The sequence below is a fragment of the Melopsittacus undulatus genome, chromosome Z (assembly GCF_012275295.1).
Source record: "Melopsittacus undulatus isolate bMelUnd1 chromosome Z, bMelUnd1.mat.Z, whole genome shotgun sequence".
NCBI classification, from domain to species: Eukaryota; Metazoa; Chordata; class Aves; order Psittaciformes; family Psittaculidae; genus Melopsittacus; species Melopsittacus undulatus.
The window spans coordinates 66,622,200-66,638,633 of NC_047557.1; the positions used below are offsets into that span (position 1 = coordinate 66,622,200).

At 36.9% G+C, this 16,434-nt stretch overlaps 1 protein-coding gene across 1 annotated transcript in view; it reads right to left on the bottom strand.

Moving 5' to 3' along the window:
- The window catches only part of KCNN2 (potassium calcium-activated channel subfamily N member 2), a 57,119-nt gene that overhangs the window by 33,844 nt on the left and 6,841 nt on the right, over positions 1–16,434 (bottom strand). The window contains exon 4 of the mRNA XM_005144930.4: positions 1,362–1,780. Coding sequence (XP_005144987.3) covers positions 1,362–1,780 — 419 coding nt within the window. The remainder of the gene's footprint in view (positions 1–1,361; positions 1,781–16,434) is intronic.

A 16,434-nucleotide genomic window follows, 5' to 3' on the forward strand; every position in this document is an offset into this window, starting at 1 on the left:
GAACAGTTTCTGGAATTGTGTGCACAGCAACAGCTTGTACTTTCCCACCTTTTACTCCCAAACTCCCTCAGCCAGATTACTCTGAAGCCCTTCCAACACATTTATACTCATCTGGCTGTCCACCATCATTATCTGAACTACATTCTGCCCTTATGGATGACCTTAAACTGCAGTCCTGGAAAATACCTTGCTCACCAACCCGCTTGCTATAATTAGTACTCTGAGAGCTAACAGTACAGCCATTAAGGCACTGAGAAAGACACGTTCTGCCTCAGCTCAATGCTCATCAAGTGGTCAGACAGGTGACCATAAAACAGTGAAGTCTTTATTCAAATGGTCAATTCACCTGCCTCAAACCATAAGCTATCTCTATAAGATTTTAAATAGGGGCATGGATAATGATGCTCTTTCATGTTACCTTCCTCATTATGAAATAAGGTGCTTCCAAATCTCCCTTCCTTTTCTCAGGACACCCTCCAATAAGTTGAAGATGTTCCACCTGAAGCAAGGAGAAATTCACTCCAGATCTAACAGTTGTCCCAGGCACTAAATCTTTCATAAAGAATAATTCTAATTGTCCTATCTCATATTCCTAAGCAATCCCATCCAATCACAAGCTCATTTCTTTTTTGTTAAAGCTATGTTTGAGAAATTAAATTTCAAGCTGTTAGCACTGATTGGAATTTATTCTTCACCTACACTGAAGTCTGTAGGAGAAACGAGAGGAAAACTACCTGAAATTAATGAAAATCTGCCTCTCAAATGCACCTGTTCTGATTTTTAGTGGAAGAAAAAGATTGTATTACTGTAATTGTTCTGCATGTTCCCTTTTTTTTGATCTTGCCAGCTCCCCAAGAGTATTTTGCATTCCTTTTTTTTTGACAAATTCAAATAAGGAAAAACAAACAAACAAACAAAAACTAACAACCAAAAAAATCCTCATATTCCATTAGAGTTTTACATGGCTATTTTATCTACCTCATCCTCAAAAAATTTAACTTACAAACAAAATATATTAAAGCTAGTATCAATGCAGAATATCAACAACTACTTTTAAAGGTATTTTATGCTATCCATCCACTGTGTTTTAGCAAACATGCCTAAAGTTATACTAAAACACTGATATCAAATTGCAATGCTACAGTAAATAGCATGGCACAAACGTCACTTCTGAAGTCCTTCAGATCAACAGGCAAAGCATTCCTGACAATATGTGACAGAATCAACATTCATAATATCAAGGATCTAGAAGCTCTATTTCATTAAGTATTTAGGTCCCCTGACTCCAAAACAGAAGAGTAAAAACAAGAGAGAAAATAGAAAGATAGACAGAAAGAACTAAACAAACAAAGCAACCTTACCTTTCACAAGCTCGGACAGTCCATGCAGCAATTATCCATAATGAGATACTAAAAACCAAAAGTACAGTTCCTGGACATATTGTCATGAGAGTCTTCATAACAAAACGGGTATTGAAGTTTATCTTATTTAATGCTCCAATGCTTCTAGATGAGGCATCAGTGAAAAGTTTGCTGTGCAAAAGCATAACTCTGGCAATAAGATATAGTCTTAAGAACATTGGTATAGACAAAATAATATCCACATCAGCTGTTGTTGTGGATGGAGCGTAAGAAAAGGCGAGCCGGGCTGTCCATGTAAATGTATAGTTCCCAGGTATGGGATGTATAGCACACACCAGTATTTCCAAGCAGATAAAGAAAATACGCTCATAAGTCATGGCTATTCTCCAGTCATCTGCTCCATTGTCCACCATGAACAACTGAAATAATAAAATATAAGGTTAACTTTAGTATGTCATTAAAAAAACTTGTTATAATACTATTTTAAAATACCGTAATTTTCAGAGCTGCCAATGACCACTAAAATTAAAATAAAAATGCCATTTCAGAAAACAACATTACTACGTCATGATGAAGGGAAATATAATGTTGGTTAAGACAAACAGAATTTTTCATGCACTATTTTAAAAACTATACATGAAACTGAATTTTCATATATTATTTACAAAGAATTCTTCATATTTTCTTTGTCATTTTTGAGAAAACAAAACTCTTGATCAATTAAGCTTTGTCCCTTCAAAATCAATTGTTTACTCTATGTTCATAAAATTGAGAAAAATTTAAGGAAGTGTGAAAGTGTTTATAGAATGGATATTGAAATTACAACTGAAAATACTTTCTACAATGCAACATTAAGCCTGCCCTTGTGCACTCCCATGTATCAGCTTGTGTAGCATAATGCCAGCTTTTTTCAAGCTTCAGGCACCAATACAGATCAATGTAGGATGCAAAACTACATGAGAAACTGCACAAAGCCTAAAAAATATATCTCATGGTGAAAAATTGAAAAACAAAGGCCAGTAAACATCCAGAGGATGTCTATTCTGGCTGTATTTGAAAATTTAATGCACATGTTGGTTCTTTCACAAAGGCCTTCAATTTGCCGTGCAGGAACAAAAGTACTGAAACATTTCACACTGTTCAGTAAATTATGTTCCTTATGATTTACTAAATAAATACTTAATCAAACAGTATTTGTCACTAGTAGAGTGTAGTGGTATGCAACAAGTTGCAAATACTAAACAACAAGGAACATGACCCATAAAGAAAAAGAGGATACAATTTCAGTAACAGGAGAACAGTTTCTTATCACTTCAACTATAGTTCGAATCTCAACAAGCCTGTTCAGTAAAAAGGCAAGAGGAAATAAAAATACTCTGGCAGGATGTTTAAAATTAGATTATTCAAAACTAATGGGTGAGAAGGAATAGTACACAATGTGCTTCTTAATGTAACAAAAGTATTTTGAACATATACACAGCCAAAAAACCCATTCATCTGCACTGCCCTTTGCCCTTTTCCATCTTTCAGGAGTTTAAAAATATAAGCCTGATCTCTCTGTATATGCTTTTTACAGATCAAAACCACCCTCTACATTGTCCTTCCAATGTATTCAGTGTGTCTTTCAGAAAACTGCTCCAGTTATTTGTCTAGAAGTGATAAACACAAATAAAGTTTACTGTAGCTGAGCTGATACTAAAAGAAAAAAGGAAGTTAACCATGGTAAGAAACAAAACTGATTTCTGTATTTGTGGACCTGTTTTTCATCCCTGTACATTCTTCCCCTCCATCTTACTGTATAGGGTGTCAGTAACAAGGTTTTTGTACTGGAGAGGCTGCAGGGGTAGTGTCTGCGAGAAGAGGACAGAGCTGTTCCACTCCAGGAAATAGCTGAACTTATCAGTGAAGCTGGTGGTGCTTCTGCAAAAACATATTTAAGAAAGTGCAAAATACTATCTAGGCAGTGAGAACTTAGGGAAAAAATGTGTGAGGAAATGATAAGGTCAGAGAAGAAGGGGGAGGAGGTAGTTAAGGTACCAGTACAGAGATTTTCCTGCAGCCCATGGAGAGGACCATGCTGGAGCAGATACCTACACTGTAGACCATGGAGTACCCCACACCAGAGCAAGGTGGATATTTCTTGAAGTGACTAACCTACAGAGAGCCCATGCTGGAGCAGATTCTCCTTCCAAGAATTAATGCCTGAGGAGGACCCATGCTGGAGCAGGTTTATCCTGAAGGGCTACAGACCAAGGAGATGACCCACACTAGAGCTAGGGAAAAGTGTGAGGAGGAAGGAGCAGCAGAGAGGAACTGTCATGGACAGACTCCTATTCCCCATATCCATTGTGCCATTCATGAGGGAGAAAATAGAGGAGCTGGGAATAAAGGAGAGATGTTGAGCATGGGAAACGGTAACAGGGCAAGTTTTTTGTTTCTTGCCATCCTACTCTGCTTTTAACTATCAATAAATTATTTTTCCCCAGCTAAGCCTGCCAGTGCTGGTAATTGGTAATGGATATGCCTATCCTTGTATTAACTCATTAATATTTTCATCTTATATTCTCTCCTTGTCTTATTTAGGAGGAAAAGTGAGAGAGCAGCCGGGTGAAGGTCTGGTAGCTGGCCAAGGTGAAGCCACCATATTTACCTTCCTGCAGTACCATACTGTTAAAGACAAAACAGAGTGCTGAATTAAGCTAAAGAAATACTCAGTGAATTCAACGTATGTAACATGAGCACATACACTTTCTTTCACCTTTTGTCATTCTACAAACTTCAGATACTAGATACGTGAACTGATACTGGAAAGCCACATTAGGTATGTATGTAGGCATGTATTACCAAAGGAGTGCTGGTTTGCATTTAGTAAATATACTATTTGGTACGAAGGGTCAAATTTTTAGCATACAGAAAGGCTCAAGTGTATTTGATTCTTGTGATTAGCCTGTAACTGCTATCAGTCCTATCACAGAAGTTCTACATTAGATTATGAAGAGGCCCACATATTTAGAACACCCAGAACACACATGAATAGTAGCCAGCTTGACTGAGAAAGAGATAATATCAAATTACATTAAACCTCTCAAATACTATATATAATGTATCAAATAATATCTCTCAAATGCTGTGTGGATTTCCAAAGAAAAGAATAAATTAAAAACAGAGATAATGCTTTAATTCTCAGATATATCTCAAATACACATCAAACTGGCAGTGTATGAAAATTTAATTTAAAAAGAAAATTTCAAAATCTGCTGAAAAAAGCAGTGGTCTTTTGTCCTCCCTCTTTACCTATCATCTTCACACATTTCAGAAGGAATTCTATATGCAGAAAGGCAATTAAAGAAAAACAATTCAATTTAAAGATGAGAATGGAAGAACACCAAGTTAGAAATTAAAATTTGATCTTAGAATTTTCATAGGAGATAATTCTATTTAATCATGGAGTTTTTAAAAAACTTTGAGATGTCATTATGGAATAGATAATTGATAACATAGTCACCTGCCAGCAGAGGAAATCCTAACATGCTACAAAAAAGAAGTTTCTTAGTAGTGCTCACTAGAACAGGTTATGTTTGCAGATACAGAAGATCCCTATCAACTTCCCCTGGCCTCAGTTGTGCCGGTTTCTTCTAAGGAAAATAATATTTTAAGGTGATACAATCTTCAGCTGACATGTAACGATTAAGGGGCGAAAACGTGGAAGGTACAAAACACCAAAAGCCACCATGGACTACAGACCCAGTACAAACATTCCTATTTCATAAAAACATTCACATTTCAAAATAATATTCATAAGGAAGAATTCCTTACAATACTGTGCCTCTAAAATAAAACTGTGCTGGATTTCAAACACTCTGGAACAAACATGAGCCTCTGAAACAGACTGTAAGTAATAATTCAATTGGGACATACTAAGATAACAGAGAAATTAGTACAGGTTTTCATGTACATTTTATATCCTTGTAATTATGCAACCCACTAAATGCAAGTTTCACTTTTTATTTGGAAGATGCAGATGTATTTGTGCATTTTTACATGCTTGGCTACGTACATTCAGAAACTAAGTACATTCAGAAACTGAGGAAGGTAAATAAAGGAGAAGGAACAGCTGAACAGCACAATTTAAACAGCGTGCATACACCCTTCTAGTTGCTTTCAGTCAATCCTGTTATAACCATTCATTAATTTCAAGATACAACTCCCTGTTTGAATGGAGAATTATGGTAGCAATAAAAATAGAATGTAACAAAAGAGTGAGCAAACTGTTCCTATGAAACTGAGTCTTGCACCCCACAAAGAAGGCCAAAGTCCAGTCAAGGTCAAAGATGTTATGCCTGTTCATAGCTTTCAAATGTCTTATAATTATTCAGCACTGAAATCTAATGCAAGTACTTCATCAGTGTTCTGCAAGGCTCTTCAAATGGAGAACTCTGATTTACCTTTATTAAGTCTACACTCCATAAGAAAAACATAAGAAAAATTGTTCTCACTTGAAATTGTCATGTATTTTCAACATGTTGTATATAAATTTAAGACATTAATGAATCTTTAACTTCAAACAAACTTGATATTTGTAGTACCACACAGAAAAAAAAAACATGAAAATAAAAATATCATAGATTTTTTCGTAGGAATGTGTATATTTACATATATATATGTATATATATATATTTTGTATATATACAAAATGTATATTTTGTTAAATTGATGTAACATCAGATGAGAAAAAGAGATACACATTCAAAGTAGACAGACTACACACAATGACAGCTGAGACCAGAGACTCCTCAAAGCTACTTAAAACAAAAGGAGAGCAGTTATTTTCATAAATATATCAAAACAAATTTATATCAGATTATCGAAAGATGTTGGTGAATGCAAAGAACAAGGAAAATAACCATTTTCTATAAATGCCTTTACAATCCAGGTAAAAGAGTCAATCTGAAAATTGTATTACTACCTTGCTGTAATACTGTTTGGATATGTTAACACAGGAGTAATCAGGAAGCAATAAACAGTGATAAAATAGCTTCCGCTGTACTGGAAGGGACTTAACAAATCTCTGCAATTGTATGATTTTAAAATCCAAATTTAATATGGTTAAATATCTGAGTCACTTAAACCTTACTAAAACTGACAGGGATATGATTCAAGAGTAACAAAATATAGTCTCTGGGGTTTTTGGTTTGCCAAAATTTTTGACCAGACATTTTCCTACAGTTTCTATTCCCCCAAATATCTATACAACAAAAAATCCCACAACATTATGGTACTCAGAGAGGATGAAGATACTGCTTTTGCCTTAATACTCCAAGCAGCCAAGTTACTGTCCCTCAGCACCCCATCAAGTACAAAGTCTTAAAAACCATCTGGAGATAGGAGATAGACATCTCAAGCCTTTAACACAGTTCCACCTAACCAGGGGATGAAAAAAACCTTTTCCATCATCAAAAGACATGTAACCAAATGGTCTACAGGTTATCTAAAGGCCTGTCCTTAACCTTGGAGAGCCTGCTGAATTTCCTGAGGGCTGCTGTACTCCTCATCCTAATTACAACACAACAGACATTAATCATACAAGAAGTCATTAAGACATCCAACACCTTCTGCCTGCAAAGCAGAGGAGGCAAGCTAATGTTTTTCTCAAAATTACATGAGCACTTTGTGATCTCACATTTTCCAGAATGTTTCCCACATCCAGAGTTAAAAACAAACTTTCTAATAGGTCATTAGAAATTGATCCACAAGGTCTTTATAGAAAATAAACAGAATATTTACATTACTATGTAACAAATGTATTTACTGGGTGACCAGAGCAATCCAGAACAGCAGCTTCACAAACTGGCAGAGAAGTAATTAAAAAGATAGTTTCCAACCATAGTATTTTTCCCCAAGAAACTAAGAACTAAGCAAGGTTATTTGGATGTAGCCAGCCCTAAGGAAACATTCCAGCACTAACCCAACCTAACCTAACCACAGCATTTTCAGATCTCAGCTTCCATCAGCCACTACACAACCTTCTGCTCTTGCTGCTCTGGCTCACTCTCCCTGCTAAGAGAGTGCAGGAGGCCATGAGTTATGCCAACTTTATTGTATCTAAAACAGAAAGATACAATGAAATGCTCAGGTTCCCTATACACTTCCCTAACTATAAAAAAATTACCCCACTGAACAAATTTTCATGCTAATAAAATAATCTTAATACAGCAACTAAAAAATCTCTTAAAAAACTTCTGGTCTTTCAAGTCTCCTACAAGTATTACAATGATCTTGGTAATACAGGGATGCAAACAATGATTTCAAAGTTAGGGATTAATTTAGTTTTGCATTGACGCAGCAATTTCAAAACTTCATATATGAGGAACACAAAACAACTTACCACAAACTAACTATGCTATTTTACAGAACTAATTTTCAGAATGCATTTTCAAAGAAACTTAATGGTCTGCGTTATATTTTTCCCCATCTCGAGTACCTCCGAAATAAAGTAACTGTGACTGTACAACCTTCTTGCAGAAAAAAACTACCTGGGGAGAACTGTCCACATTCCAATATTTTTATGGTTTAATTTTAAATTATTTTACAATTCTTCAGTTAGGGTTTTTTTTTTTACTTCATTCAGTACTAAAAACAATCTTTTCTACAGATCACTGCATGAAGAAATGCCATCTCCCAAAACATCTGCCATCTGTCACTGTTCCCAGCTTGACAGAGGCCACACCCTCTTCAGGATGATCAACTTCATTACTTCTAGGAAAACTGGAACCAATTAAAAAAAAGGTGGCATTTTCTGGTGACATTTGCAATGTTTTTGCAAGTGAATAGGGGAAACAGAAGTTGAGGGAAGAAACAACAAATCTGATGCTAGATCAAATGAGCTAACTCGTTCATCCTGCCAAGGAGTTCACCAGCGACTCTAAACTTAGAAATCTTTTTTAAGGGCTGACTGGTAGCAATACATCATATACACAAGAATCTGTCTTCTCAGCTCCTCCTTTAGTGTTTATTTATGACATAAATACTTCAGGAATTCTGGGAAGTTTGTGTGTTTGTTTCTAAACTGGATAATTTTTTATTTAACTGACAATGAGTGAACGCACATCAGCACCACTGGAACTGTACAGTCCCTGTGGTTTTCTTACTTTCACAGAAACACAGTTAAAGTGGGAACTTCATTTAGGATATGCTGAAAATAATACTAAATACAGGCACGCAATATCTAAGTATTTAAGCATTGTCCTAAACCAAAACCACTTAAGTAAGGGAAACTAAGAATTAGGCAGCAGCAGAAACAGAGTGGAGTTACAGGTACTTGCGTAATTAAAATCCTAAGAAACATAGTCAACACACTAACCCTACGTGTATAGAGACATTCCTGCAAGAACTGTCTCTGTAATTCACCTTGGTAAGTAAAACTGGGAGGGAGCAGTAATAAAGGAACTATTCAGTTATCATCTGTTGCCCCTGAAGGCCTACAGTGGGCTTCTGACTAAACCACATAGCAGATAGTCTTTAAACTGCTTCAAGAAGGACAATTTTCAGTATCAGCTTAAATAAACACAGGCATGAGCTTCTTTACAGGCATTTATATACCTGTATTTCTTTACTGGTAAAATACTGTTTTACTTGATCACTACTAATTACAACTGCAGCTACTTCCTCAGAAGAAAATCAAAACAAAAACAAAATAAAACAAACTCCTCAGAGAAAATCAAATCCAAGTACATCCTGTCAAACAGGCTGAGAAAACTGTCTGCTCAGCATGGAGAAGAGAAGGCTATGTGATGACCTCATAGCAGCCTTCCACTATCTGGAGGGGCATACAAGGATGCCAAAGAGGGACTCTTTGTGAGGCACTGCAGCAACAGGACAAGGGATAATGGGTTCAAACAGGGGGGATACAGGTCGGATATAAAGAAGAAATTATTTACTGTGAGGGTGGTGAGATACTGAAACAGGTTGCCCAAGGAAGCTGTGGCTGTCTCATCCCTGGCAGTGTTCAAGGCCAGATTGAACAGAGCCTTGGGCAACATGTTCTAATGTGAGGCTTGCCCACCCATGGCAGAGGATTTGGAACTGTATGATCTCGAAGGTTCCTCCCAGTCCTAACCATTCTATTATTCTATAAAACACCTCCTACCATGCACTGTTCTTGTTGCTGTCTCACTACTTACATGAAAGTTACAGCTTCATCAAATTTGTCTAGTTTACAGCAGCACTCTCAGGTCCTTAAAGCTCTATCCTTAAAGCTACTTCTTTTTCTAAAAGTTTGCAGACTAAATACATGAAACAAGTTTGCAGCTAAGTGCTGCCAATTCCCTTATTGTCCACAGTTTAAACATAAAATTTCTATTCAAAATGTTTTAGAGAGCTTTATATTCACAAACATTATGCTCAACATGACAGCAGCAAAAAGTCTGATGTGTAGCAGTTAACACAGGATGATACCAGCCACAATATACATGCAAAAGTTACAGATGAAATGCAAGAACTATTAACTTTGAATGAGTTGACATCTCTGATCACAGGCTGGATATAAAACACTTGTTGACCTTTTGTATTTTCTTTCCAAGTGCCAAATGGCAGGGGAAAAGAATGGTCTGCCAGCTTACAGCCACACTTAAAATGCTCTGCTGCATCCTGTTTTCATGCTGGGATGTAGACAAATATAGAATCATAGAATCATAGAATAGTTAGGGTTGGAATCTATTCTTATATGTCTGTACATAAAGATGGAGAACCAAACATTTTCCTATCTGACAACCACATGTGGAAAGCAGACTGGCCATGCATAATCCATCAATTCTATTTATTTTATGGGTTTTTTTATATATTTTGCCATTAAACTGTCTTAAAACCATATGGAAGCTGAACTAGGAATACATCAGGCCCAGCACAGGTCTATCCTACAGCACTGATCCAGTTATTCTAAACTGTAACAATGCACACATCATGACAGAATGCAAAATATTGGCTTTTACCATGAAGCCCAAACCTGAATGAGAAGGAGGTGGACTTAATGTGAAGTCACTTTACCCATGACACCATTAAGATGAAAAGCTGTCATAGGATACCTTTTCTGCTATACTGGAATGTGGACAGACAAGAATTTCTCAAGAATACAAGAATATATCAGTCCATTCCTTACGCAGAGCCCAAGAATAACTCTTGGGCAGTATCCTGTGAAAGAATCTACAATTAAATGAACCCACTACACTCCAGATGTAGTACCTGCACAGCCAAAACTGAATTTTACAGCTATCACAGAGAGCCCTTCCATGGGCAAAGGAAAAATGGGTAAAGCACAGTCTTGGTTTAAAACCAGCCAGCAACTAAGTACCACGCAGTCACTTGCTCACATCCCTCCTTTCCCCCCTATCTTGAGCAAAATGGAAAGAATGTAAAAGCCATGGGTTGAGGTAAGAACAGTTTAATAACTAAAATAAAGTACTAATGCTACTGATAATAATTATAAGGGAAATAAAAAGGGGAAAGAATATAAAACTAAAAAGGGGAAAGGGAAAATAATCCAAAACAAACCAGCAGTGATGTACAATACAGTTGCTCACCACACACCGACTGATACCCAGCCTGACCTGAGCAGCAAACAGTCCCTTCCAGGTAACTCCCCACAGTTCATATACTGGGCATGACATGCTGTGGTATGGAATAACCCTTTGGTGAGTTTGGGTCAGGTGTCCTGACCGTGCTTCCTCTTGGCTTCCCATGCCCCTCCTTACTGGCAGAGCATGACAAACTGAAAAGTCCTTGGTCAGGGTAAGTGCTATTTAGTAACAACTAAAACATCCATGCATTACCAGCATTATTTTCAGACTAGAACCAAAACACTGCACTGTACCAGCTGATATGAAGAAAACTAACGCTATCCCAGCACAACCAGGAAGAGAGCATCCTTAGCTTATTCATGTCTGTTTAAAAATTTCCAAATATTCTTGAAAAGGTATTTTAATAGTTACAAAGATGTTAAGGATTGCATCCTTAGCATACAAGGATGATGCTCTAAATTGAAAGGCTCTAAAGATCCCACTAATTAAGATATTCACAAATACAGATTCTCCTCTAAAGCCGAAACACACCTCAAATGTGCATGACTGATGAAAAAATGAGAAATTAAGTGAGAATACTTTTGACAAAAACTTCATTAAACCCACGTGCTATTAGTGAATGCTCAGCAACCATTTTTGCTTAGTTGCATTTATTATCTGTTTCAGGTAAAAAATAATTTATTTTTGCTGTCTATCCACTCCTGAACATTCAATCTTTCTCCCCCTTCTGAGGCTGAAATCAGAGTTCTGTGCATGCAAATTTTATGGATGCAATGGTATAGACTGAATCAAAGCTACTATGCAATTTTTATTTTTAATTAAAGAGATGCCTCATTCCCTGGCTGCAACAGGTCTTATTCTTAAAAGCACAAAGATTGTCCCAAAACAACAAATGTCCATTCACCACCTGGGATGAATCTTTGCTTTGTTAAGAGACTGAAGATGAAGCATTGCTTCATACATAATGCATTATTCTGAGGGAAGACACTACTGTCAGAGCTCAGGGGCAAGGCAGGTGTGTCTGCATACACCTGTAGTGATGCTACAGATGTTGCAGTGGTATGACAGCTTGAATAAACAACTGTAATAAGAATAAAATGTTTCATAAAGATTCCCAACAGTATCTGATCGGGACATACTGTGGAGCACTGCACTCATTTTACACTGCAGTGTTTGGCATACTTGCTAAAGCAGGCAGACAACTGTTTAAAATTATAGGCATAACAGGATGACAAGTGTCTTATTTACATGACAAAGGACAGATCTCAGCATAACACTACAAGATATGCAAACCTTAGCTTCAAATGTAGCTACAAAGTCTTTCCCAGATTACTTCCATGGCACTTTACCTCCCAGTCTCAGCAGCTCTTTTAGTAAAAGCATCACTTAAGTGACAGAAAAAAAAGGTGAGGATTTGTCCAGGTAATTCCCTTTGACAATAAAAATTACAATAGAAACGCTTGTTATACATGCATTTCCTTCTTTGCAGGCTATGTTAACCTACTCATCAAACCACTGAACTGATATGTATCTATTTATGGAAGACACACTGCTACACATCAACAGTATTTATTGCAGACTACCAGTAAGAAAGCTCAGGAAGCTCTCTACCCACAGATGACAAGAAAATCTATGGATATAAAACCATATATATTTATCTCTCAATTATTTTTTATTTCAAATATGCTCTTTTACAAGCAAAAACTCCTCCTCTTTGCCTCTGGTACCTTCTTCTGAATACTGAAGTTTGGTCGCTTCCTACAGACACATCCTTACCAACAGAAGTGGTTTTGAAAGACAAACTGTATTTAAGAATTACACATGTACAGCCTTGTAACTCTCTACATATAACCCTCATGGCTCCTACAGTCTTCACTAGCTTTGTGATAGATCTTCAACTAGAACTCAATATACAATTCTGCTTGTCTATCCCACAGACACAGAGCTCCCCTACTTACCAGGATAGCTCTACAGTATTAATATGCAAAAAGTTCAGAAGGTGCCACTTTGACAGAGCATGTTTTTCTTTTAATAAATACTTTATGTTTCTTTATATAAGAAATACATTAAAAAATTTTGAAATAAAAATGTTTCTGTACCAAAAAAAAACCCAAACAACCAAAAAACAAAAAACACAGATCAAATTACTCTTAAAAAGACAAAGAGTCGCAATTTTAAAATATATTTCATAGAATGATAGAATAGTTAGGGTTGGAAAGGACCTTAAGATCATCTAGTTCCAAGCCCCCTGCCATGGGCAGGGACACCTCACACTAAACCATATCACCCAAGGCTTCATCCAACCTGGCCTTGAACACTGCCAGGGATGGAGCATTCACAACCTCCTTGGGCAACCCATTCCAGTACCTCACCACCCTAACAGTAAAGAATTTCTTCCTTAAATCCAATTTAAACCTCTGCTGTTTAAGTTTCAACCTGTTACCCCTTGTCCTATCACTACAGTCCCTAATGAAGAGTCCCTCAACAGCATCCCTGTAGGCCCCCTTCAGATACTGGAAGGCTGCTATGAGGTCTCCACGCAGCCTCCTCTTCTCCAGGGTGCACAGCCCCAACTTTCTCAGCCTGTCTTCATACGGGAGGTGCTCCAGTCCCCTGATCACCCTCGTGGCCCTCCTCTGGACTTGTTCTAACAGTTCCATGTCCTTTTTATGTTCAGGACACCAGAACTGCACACAATACTCCAAGTGAGGTCTCACAAGAGCAGAGTAGAGGGGCAGGATCACCTCCTTTGAGGTGTGCCCTTCCTTTTTACTTTCTATGGAATTCACAGTGGTATTTCCATCTGCCATAAAAAGGTCTAGTATTCCCTCAAACGTAACTTAATTCTGAAAGGTCCATCAGTCCCCACCAAAATGAATGAGATACGGAAAAACCTTAGAACATGCACACATCCCTCTTCAGAAATCATGCCTCTTCACTCCTTCATGGAGTATCTAACATTCACATCCTTTGGTTTTTAAAATGACAATTTTAAAATGTCAATATAAAACTATGTTAATTAAGGACAGCTTTCACACAGATGAAGGAGCAAAATTGCAGGGACTGTTCAAGAGGGAACAAATGAATGAATCAGTAATTTACAGATGTATGATTCCCAGCAACTGTATTAAAACAGTATTATACACAGTATTTATGTATAATAAAAATTGAACATTTTTGATTGCAAAGGTCTGGGTTCAGATACACCATTTTCAAGTATTAAAAGGTTCATGTTTTATCACTCCCTTTACACAAGAATTCTTTCTAAGCTGTAAAACATGTTCTCATTATAATCTCTTCTGTTCTTCTGACAGCTGTAAGAGGAAACTACTTAATGTAGCTTTCATTAAAATAATGGAACAGAGTTCCATTACTTTACATAATAGAAGTTATACAACTTCATTAAAAATACACTGTGATAGACAGGTATTTCACATATCACATTTTTGAATGGGAGGTTTTCCATTCAATGTAACTTATTTTATGTTACTGGGAAAAAAAAAAATAAAAAGACATGAAAAAAAGTATAAAATTACTTGTGTGTGTGTGTTGTCCTGATATGTAACTTTCCTCTTTTCCACAGAACAGAGCAGTGGAAGCTTACTCACAAAACTACTTGCTTTTCTGCATACTTTACAGTTTATTTCCAGTTAATAGAAGAAACTTTGTACAGTGACCAATATATCCATCTTACCCAAAAGCTAATTACAAGATCAGTTACAGCTTCTTCTCTTAGGCATAATTTACATCTTAAGAGGAGTTTCACAGGCTCAGAGAGGTAACTTATCCTCTAGTAAGGGGATTTACAACAACTTTCACCATCAAAATCACAGGTGAAAATGGCTGACAGAAATCACTTAGAAGCTTCCTCACCACTTTTTAATTCTCCCAAGTCCTAAGCAGCAGTCATTCCTGTTCTGATCTCTGCTCAAAACAGACAGAAATACAAGAGCCTTCAGCTACACTTGGCACATACTCACTTAAACTCAGGCAAACCAGAGCTGCAGTACCTGGCAGAATTTTGTGAAGTCCCCAGAGTTGAAGGATCTAACATACAATACTTTCACATTAAGATGTGAATGTGGAATACCTCTAAGATTATAGACCACAGTATCCCTGTTGATTTCAGATAAGCTGCACAATTAATACAAATCCAGCATCTGAACTCTGATACAAATGTTCTCCTCCAACATGGGCAACAACATACCTTCTCACAGTTCATTATGCACTACTGTATCTTGATAAACTTCTAACAGCCTCATTAATAAAATGGCCATAACAATGATACATAGTCCTAGGAACAGCCAGGCCAATCACTCAGTGTTCTGAGCATCAGGTTCAACCTCCTCCTACATTCTAATGGAGCTTCTTGGAAATAGAGGCATCTTTTACATGTAACTTCAGTGCAAAAGGCTTCAGTTCCTTTTGGATGCTGACCAACATTAAAGTTTTTTCTAGCCTGCCTTATGTACCATATGCATGACAGTGCTGCATTTCAGGGACACTGGGCACCTGTATCTCTTCCTATATCCACAGGTTCTGCAGATGCAATTTTTCAAAAATTTATTGAATGGAACTAAACCTAAGTAACCAAAAATACTCTAAAGTGGTATTAATTTGGCATATATGGTATCCTCGAATCCCTGATTTCCTGCTGTTCAATACAAATATGGAATGTGTATTAAACTTGATTAGTAGAAGGGAATTTTTGAGTCTGTACATTGCTATTGTGCCCTGAATCAAAACTGCTACACAGTGAGTTGTTGTTACTTGATCCAAGGCCTATTAAAATAAACAGGAAAGAAATCATTAAACCTCAACAGGCTTCAGATCAGAATAAAATAACCATTCAAAGTTTATTAAATGATTTTCACCTGTTATTCAGCATACTCATTCTCTGTGCTCTTAATCTAACTAATTTGTTTCTGCAGCAGTTTTACAGCCTGTGTGTGCAATCCCTGATGTTTCAAGTCAAGTTAAGACTCAGCAACAAGACTGCCAAGTTAAGACTGCCAACAAGACAGCTAATAAGATGCTAATGCTAATGAGATGCACATGTACCACACCAGTGAAAGCAAAGCAAATAATCTGGCCTGCAGGATAGCCATTACTTCATAAGTCAAGAAATAGTAAAGCAGTTTAACTTCCTATTTGCTCATGAGTGCATAATTTTTACTGCAGAACTTTGCACGTATGCCAATAAGATAATGAAACTCACATAAATGGTGTTTATTGCTACCATGCTTTATAGAATTTATTTGCAGATCAAGATATGTATTTATTATCATTCTTTTCTGTTTCTTGATACTGCCTGTTCCATTTCTTCAAGTTTTCAGGAACAGGGAAAAGAAGATTCATGATTCTTGCTCTCAACTGTGATCACTTTCCATAAAGTTAATGAAGACTCAAAGTGTGTCACTCTACATCCATCAGCAGCACATTATTTTCCCACCACTTCAGAACTACCTAGGAACTGAAGGTACTTTCTCCTTGGAGTCCTG